The sequence below is a fragment of the Carettochelys insculpta genome, chromosome 1, assembly GCF_033958435.1.
Source record: "Carettochelys insculpta isolate YL-2023 chromosome 1, ASM3395843v1, whole genome shotgun sequence".
Taxonomy (NCBI): Eukaryota; Metazoa; Chordata; order Testudines; family Carettochelyidae; genus Carettochelys; species Carettochelys insculpta.
Window position 1 is genome coordinate 9,043,314 of NC_134137.1, and position 8,246 is coordinate 9,051,559.

At 45.7% G+C, this 8,246-nt stretch overlaps 1 protein-coding gene across 1 annotated transcript; it reads right to left on the reverse strand.

Moving 5' to 3' along the window:
• Positions 1–7,310: 7,310 nt before the first annotated feature.
• On the reverse strand, positions 7,311–8,246 carry LOC142003126 (olfactory receptor 51G2-like). Its single transcript, XM_074979824.1, has one exon. It carries the CDS (start codon positions 8,244–8,246, stop codon positions 7,311–7,313), a length of 936 nt encoding a protein of 311 aa, XP_074835925.1.

Here is an 8,246-nt window from a genome sequence, read left to right on the forward strand (position 1 = left end):
ATTCAATCACATTCCAACAACCAAGACCTAGTAGCCCCTCTGTCCTGACTTAACAGCTGACTGGTTCTCCTCAGGTTCTGTTCTGTCAGGCTATAGCTTGTGGTAGTAGTAGTAGTCGTAGGCATCCTTCAGTCTGCATAGACTGTGGATTGCGTCCTTTATAGTTTCAATTGAGGACTTCATTTACAGCGTCTACTGTGACTATGAAGACCCACATGAGAGTGACAGTCCTTGCTGCATCTCTTGCAGCTATGGTTGGTGTCTGGCAAGTCCTTAGTGTGCTTTCTGTGTGCTTGCTTCTCCTCTGCTAGCTGTCTGATCCTCATCTCGCCCTTCTGAAGGCCCTTGTGTAACCTCTGCCTCCATCTGCTGCGGTCGTCTGCTAGTTCTTCCCAGTTGTCCAGCTTGATGTCTACCTCTCTGAGGTCTCTCTTGAAGATATCTTTGTAGCACAGCTGGGAGCATCCGGGAGGTCTTTTGCCAGAGGCTACCTCACCATACAGGATGTCTTTTGGAATCCTTCCATCATTCATCCTGTGGACGTGGCCAAGCCAGCGGAGTCGACGCTGCCTGAGGAGGGTGTGCATGGTTGGGATTCCAGATTGCTCGAGGACGGCAATGTTGGTCACTCTGTCCTTCCATGGCATTCCAAGGATGCGCCTGAGGCAGCGCAAGTGGAAGACGTTCAGCCTCTTTTGCTGGCGGGCGTACAGGGTCCAAGTCTCGCTGCCATAAAGGAGGGTGCTGAGGATGCAAGCTCTGTAGACTTGCACTTTGGTGTGTGTACAGTTTGTTGTTATTCCACACTCTCTTGCTGAGTCTGGACAGAGTTGTGGCCGCTTTTCCGATCCTCCTATTTAGCTCAGTCTCCAATGACAGGGTGTCAGTGATGGTGGACCCGAGGTAAACGAACTCGTGGACAACCTGTAACGTATAGTTGTCAATGCTGATTGATGGGGATTTAGCAACATCCTAACCGAGTACGTTTGTCTTCTTTAGACTGATGGTAAGCCCAAAGTCCTTGCACGCTTTGGAGAACTTATCCAGCAGTTTTTGAAGCTAGTCTTCTATGTGAGACACTACAGCAGAAGAACAAAGGAGACAGAAGCGACTGCAACAACTACTGTGGAATCTCCCTCCTAAGCTATAGCTTGTATCTGTCATGGTAAGAGGCACTGGGTTGGGGGGCAGAATATGAAATACACATTCTCTGAGCTCTCACTCTATACTGTAAAGTAACCCCAGTGCCTCATATTCGGGCACAATGAAGGTTTGTGGGAGTGAGTTGCAACATCAAATAGTCATTGAAATGGAACTTCATTTCACACATAACAGTGGTGTGCTGCTCTCTCTCTCACTCACTCTTTCTCTCTGTCAGACTGTGTAAGTCTTGTATTCCTAAAAGATATCAGGAGTGCTTTGGGGAGAAAAATGGATCTGAGGCGCCATAAGGAATGTGTATGCAGCTCCAGACATGGGACCCACTGAAGGAATCTCACATGACTTACTGACACACCGAGCTCTCTTTCAAAGTCACATTTCTGTGCTGATTGAAGGGTCCGCATGGTAGCATGAGTAGATGTAGGGGAGGGCTTCCTAACTTCCTTCTGCTGCCTGCCCTCCAGCCTTTTCACTGTTACCCCAACAGCCCAGCTGAGTCCTCAGCTGCTGCACAGAACATTCTTCAAATGCAATCAGCTGGCAGCCTTTACCTTTCACTTCTGACTTTGAAGATACTGCCAAGACACAGAGTCGGGATAACACACACACACATACACACACACACACACACACACACACCCAGCATAATGCAGGCAGTGAACAGTTGAGTTGGGGGCAGGTTCTGTCTCTCTCGGCGTGTCTGTCTTGTACATATAAAATTCATGACACCCAGAAATAACATACCCAGTTCTTGTTAAAAGAGGAGCTGCTGGCACCAGAGGTTTTCACCCTCGCAGACAAGGAGTCATTGGAGAGGCTGCACAGGGAGCAGGCAGAATGCGTTGAGGCTGGGAAGCCACTGCTTTATGTAGCATGCTGGCACATTCCCTTTGGGGCCACTTGGCCATCAGGGACCCTCAGCTTCTTAATTTTGTGTGCACCAGCTTTAACCCCGTCATGGCCAACGGCACAATGCAACAGGCCAAATCATGGGGACGGGAGGTGATGCCACACAACTCAACTAGAGTGCCAGCCCTGCTGCGATCTTCATTTCTGGAATGCGGGCATGACATCACTGTTAGTATGGTTCCAAGCAGTCACATGGCCACCAGGAACTTGCCAAGTGATGATGTTGCCGCTGCCACATCTGTGATACTGCTGACATAAAATGAAATAGTGTACTAATAGTATCAGAACAGATTTTTCCTCAGCAACCTTTTTCCTGCATTAAGGGGCCAGGGTTCAGGACAACAAAAGGAAACTCCACAAGACTCCCTATATGGATATTTCTCCTGGATCATTGCAAGAGTAGAAATGTCCTTCTTTTTTCCCTAAAGAATGAAAAGGGAAACCCATGGTAGAGGGATTCCCAATGTTTGACACACATCTCTGTGATTCACTGGCAGCTAGGTCCACTCACCTTTAACTTCTGGGCCTCTACAATTGCTCTAGGACCCTCCCCAGCTCCCCAACCATATTTGGTCATAAGAGGTGTGCCGAAAGAGTGTGTCGCAATAGCAATTGCTCATAGGATCTAATGAAGGTCCATTGTGCAAGGTGGAGGGTGCTGAATGGAGATGGGAGGGTTGGTTATTGTAACTGACGGGCGCAATTCCCCTTCTCTAGACCGGGTGGAAGTTTTCAACCTTTCTGTCACCATAGTGCAGACACAGCTTCAGTTAGTGCAAACATAACGTACATTACGAGGATGCACAAAATGAAAAACCTCCAATTTCTGTTGGGGATCCTCTTAGCTGCATCCAGGTGGACTCATGTCAGGAGAGCCTTCAAAGAAAATTGATTTTGTGTGTTATGAAATCCCACCCCCCCCCCAAATAATGTGTGACAATAAATCATTTTAGTTTAGATCATGAACTTTCATGGGGGGGTAGAGGCAGGGAGGAATTTGTTGTAAAGCTCGCCTCTAACTCTGTGGTATGAAGAGCACCTGAAACATGAGCCTTTGTGGGCAGAGGGTTGGAGTGAGGCCTGAGGCCTGCACTAAAGGAATGGTCAAATTTTGCTGATATAAAGCAAAGAAGCAAATTCTTAAGGAGGTGTGGTTTAGATTTATTAGTAACTTCAGAAACTTTGGAGAAAGGGGGAGCCTATACAGGAAGGATGAGCTCCACCTAACCCAAAACAGAAGTGCATTGCTGATACTTAAAAAGTAAAAGTTCAAATAGAGTTTATGGTGGAAAATCTCAGACAGAGACGCCTTTAACGGCAGATCTATTAATAGAGATTTTCTTTGTTCAAATAAGGTTAAGGTAAGATCAGGATGACATGATAAATAGAGGGGTTTTGACTGAACCAACTTGAGCTAAATAACTCGCGGCTTCCTGAAACATTAGTGAGTGGCATTCCAATGCATCGGAAGGCAGAACCTCTATATCTCTGGTGTAACTTGTGTGTGTCTGTGTATACAGGTATATCTCAGAAGTAGAGGAAAGGCTCTTGCAGGGAATAGAAGGCCCAGGTATTCACTAAGCTGAGTTCAATGTGGCAGGCATACAGGTTGTTTTACCCTTGTAGAGCCTGCAATGTGCTTAGAGCTTCAGAATGGTTATCATATGAACAGAGGTTAAGAAACTCAGACTTTCCAGCTTAGAAAAGGGGAGACTAAAGGGTTGGGATGGACTATGAGACAGAGGTCTATTAAATCATGGCAGTTATAGAAAAGTGAATAAAGGAAAGTTATTTATTTGACCCTGTAACATTAGAACTTGGAGTCAATAAATGAAATTAATAGGTACCTGGTTTAAAATAAAGAAATTATGTATTTCTTCATGCAGCACACAGTTAACCTGAAGAACTCCTTACCAGGGGATGTTGTGAAAACTAGGACTTTATCAGGGTTCAAAAAAGAACTAGTTAAATTCATGGAAGTTAAGTCCATCAATGGCTGTTATCCAGGATGGTTAGGAATGGCGTCCCTGGCCTCTCTTTGTCAGAGGCTAGAAATGGAAGACAGGAGAGGGATCACTTGATGATTGCCTTTTCTGTTCACAACTTGCAGGGCATCTGACATCCGCCACTGTCAGGAGACAGGATACTGGGCTAGATTAATCTTTGGTATGACCCAATATGGCCATTCTTATGTTCTTCTGTCTTTATGCCATTACCGTGTTTCACTGAAAATGAAACTTGCTGAGTGCCTTTGCTACAAATCAAGTCCAGATTAATTGATTATTTCAATCAGAGCCAATAGTCTACTTGGAAAAAGTGCAGCATGCAGTGAACATAGCAAAATATGTCATCTTCTAACATCATGCTTATTTACTTCTTGGGGAATTGTGCACAAAATTTAAATATTCTGCAACAAAAAGTTAAAAATTCTGCACACAACATTTTCGAGTTCAGCAGAATTTTGCATACTTCCTTCGTGCAATTAGCATCAGGGAATGCCACTGCTTTCATTTATTGTTGGTGATTTACTTCAAAATTCTTGTCCTCAAGGAGTTCAGTGGCTATAAAGACAAGAACAAAAAAGGATTGAGAAAATGATTCCTTACTGCACACATTGACTCTGAATAATAATTCATCTAAATTATGGTAAAGATTTTCTCACAACCCTCAGAAGTAGTGGGAAGTCAGGAGTCACAGGGAGCTGAGAGAAATCGCTGGGAGGGTGCCCGGTGTGAACTTATGAATGTGAAAGCCACCTTTATGGTACTGCGTGTTGAGCTTCCCCTGGCCTGTAGAGAAAATACACCTGAATGAGAGCTGCCATCTCAGTGGAGAAGAACGTGGTGATTGTAGTGTGGAATTACTACTGATCAGGGGAGAACCTGTTTGGAGTGGAAAATTTGACAGCTGGCCTTGCAATAATGCAGGTGTGCAGGGCCATTATTCACATCTTCCTGTGAAAGACCATGACTCTCGGCGATGTTTGTTACATGGCCGATGGCTTTGCAAAAATCACTTTCCCTCATGGTGAATGGGCTATACATGGCACACGTATTCCAACTGTGGCACCATACCACCTTGTGTCCAAGGCCATAGGGGGCCACCTTCTTCCTGGACCTACAGGTGCTTGGTGATCACTGTGGACACCTTCACAGATGTGAACACAGACAACTCTGGAGAAGTGCATGACACACACGATTAGCAACACTGACCTGTAGAGGAAGCTGCTAGGAGACATATTCTTTTAAGACCAGAAGATCAATGGACAGCATTGGTTCTCAACCTGTGTGACGTGAACCAATGGTGTGCCATGAGAACAGTTCAAGCGTGTCATGAAATGTCATGAATTTCCCCTTCTGTCTGGAGCTGACTCTTGCACCCGCACCACTGCAAGCAATCAAGAAACCTCTGAAATTTTCAGCAGTTGGTCAACATCCCTAGCATGACACGTGTTCACTTGCTTGCCTTTTTTTTGACCTTTCAAAGATGGTATATTCTGTGGTGGATTTAAAACATGAATGCATTTGATCCTGGTTTAGCTTGTTGTACGCACGGCTGTGTGGCAAACCTCTCTAGTAAGACCATAACCATAGTACATGTGAGTAAATTGTGACATTTACGAGCAATTGATTCAGCTGAAAAAAGTGGGTGTGCTGTGGAAGTGTTTCTCTCATGGAAGTGTGACGTGTTATTGAAAAAGTTGGATATCACTGCTATAGGGGAAATTCACATGCCCCAGAGTCCGTGTTATGGTGTGGATTTCATTATTTTAACCATAGTAACCTTAGATTTAATGCTATTACTTACAGCTGCACCAGCAACACGGTGCTTCCTGGGGTCAGCATTAATTCAGACTGACATTGTCCCTGCTCCTGCATTTCCTCTGAGGCCCGATCCCCCACCAATCTCTTTGCATTTTCCATGTGTGCCTATACTTTCACTGAGGCTCACCTACTGGGCAGGCTGGAATTGGACCACAGTAAAAATTGTCCTGTACAGCAGGCTACTCTGGGGGGTCCCAGGTTATTCACCTTCTTTGGGATGCCTCCTTTGGGTCCTGCACACATGCTGAGGGCTTCTTTGGGACTCAGGGTAGGTGGAGTGTTTGGGGCTTCACAAATTGTTTTTGGTTCCTGGGAAGCTATGGCCAGGGCCCAGCTCTAGATTCTAACCAGGAATGGGGCTGGAGCCTCTGATAAGAAAGAGGAACAGTGGATGGAGCCCTAGAGGAAGAGATGGGGCAAGGAGAGGGACCTCTGACAAAAAGGAGGGTGAGAGTGTTGGGACTTGTGGGGGAATAAAAAGAGATGGGTTAGGATCACAAAGGGGATGGCACTTCAGAATGGATTCCGCTTTCTTCTTTAAGAATGTTGGTCGCCCTGCATTCATGGGGTTTGGGAGTGATAGGAGCTAGCTGTGCCTCTCTAGGGAAGCTGAGGATGTTTTCCAGCACTTTCTGAGCATCTGAGGCGTCACAAACAAAGGGGTGGGGAGAAGAAGGAAATCTGAAACTGAATCTCATTCCAGGAATCCTGTCTGTCAGACCCTCAGTCATAGAAACAGATCTGCCCTTCTTCGGAGGGAAGTGGATATAGTGGGCATCCTGTGAGCACAGCCATCCATGGAAGGTAGAGAGGAGAAGAGCTTCTCCTGTGACCTCTGACATAACACAGACTCAGGTATCCAGCTAAGCGTGTCACGAAAGGGTGGGTGGTTGAGCTCCTTGAGTGGCCCCTCTCCATGGATTGTGCGCTGCTCATGGTTCACACAGTATCCAGAGCACTCAGAAAGCCAGGAGTGTGACTGAAAAAAAGTTCCGCATTTTTTTTTCCATGACCTGTGGATATATAACTGAGACAGAACAGTCATGAGACAGGTGAAAAGGGAAAAAACATACACTTCTCATTATTGTTCACACCAACATGAATTAGGAGGTTGGAGCACCAACAGATTCATCTCTTTATGGGCTAACATTTCATCAGTCCCCTCGCTCTCCATGAACAAATTTGTAAACACTACTGCCTGCTTTGGTCTCCTTCCCCAAGTACATTGTCTTCCCCAATGTCTAGGGACAGCCACCTCCTGTGTCTCCAGGCCATAACTCCCATCTGAACTGCTCTCTGCACAGTGCTAAAGTGAAGGTCATGTTGTTCCAAAATAAGGGTCCAGGATGGGTTGGGTGACTCAAGTTTTTAATGACCAATGTGAGTAGTGGTGGGGACAGTTGATGAACTGACCCTTCATTTGCTGAACACCCTGATAATACTTGCACGAAGGTGTTTGCTTTTCAAACTATATATGATTGGGTTCATCAGGGGAGGAATGAGCAGAGAAACATATCCCATGAGAATTGCAAGGAGATGAGAAGAGCTTACCCCCGATCTATGTATTGCAGTCAGGCTAATCTCTCCTGTGTAAAAGAGCAAGACAGCACAGATATGGGAGACACAGGTGTTCAGGGCCCTGAGACACTCCTTGCGGGATGCCACACTCAGCGCTGTTTTGAGAATCATCACGTAAGATATGAGGATAAGCAATAAGTCCAACCCCAAAGTGAAGAGTGTAGTAAATATGCCATAGATGTAGTTGACTGTGATGTCCGAACAAGCCAACTGCATGACCGCCTGATGCAGGCAGTAGGAATGTGAGAGGACATTGTCTCGACAGTATGCATATTTTTTCAGGAGAAGGGGGAATGGCATCATTAAGACAACCCCTCTTAGTACACACACCAGTCCCATCATGCGTATTCTTGGCAGGGTTAAAATGGAAGCGTATCTCAGTGGGTTACAGATAGCAATGAAGCGGTCAAAGGCCATCAACAAGAGAATGAAGGATTCAAAGCATTGGAGCGTGTGGATGAAGAACAGCTGGGCAAAACAGGCACTGAGGTTGATCTCCTTAGATTTAAACAAATATATCCCCAGAATCGTCGGTATGGTGGCTATTGACAAGCCAAGGTCTGTGACAGCCAAGAGGGAAAGGAAAACATACATGGGCTCATGGAGGATTGGGTCTGTTTTGACAATGAAGAGAATGAATGAATTTCCTACTATTGAAATCGCATACATAAAGCAGAAGGCAATAGAGATCCAGAGATGGGTGTTCTCCTGTCCGGGTATCCCGGTGAGAATGAACACGGCATGTGTGAGTTTGGTGTGATTAACAGCTGACAT

Coding starts and splice junctions, on each gene's coding strand:
- LOC142003126 (XM_074979824.1), bottom strand. CDS start 8,246: ATGTCAGCTGTTAATCACACCAAACTCACACATGCCGTGTTCATTCTC.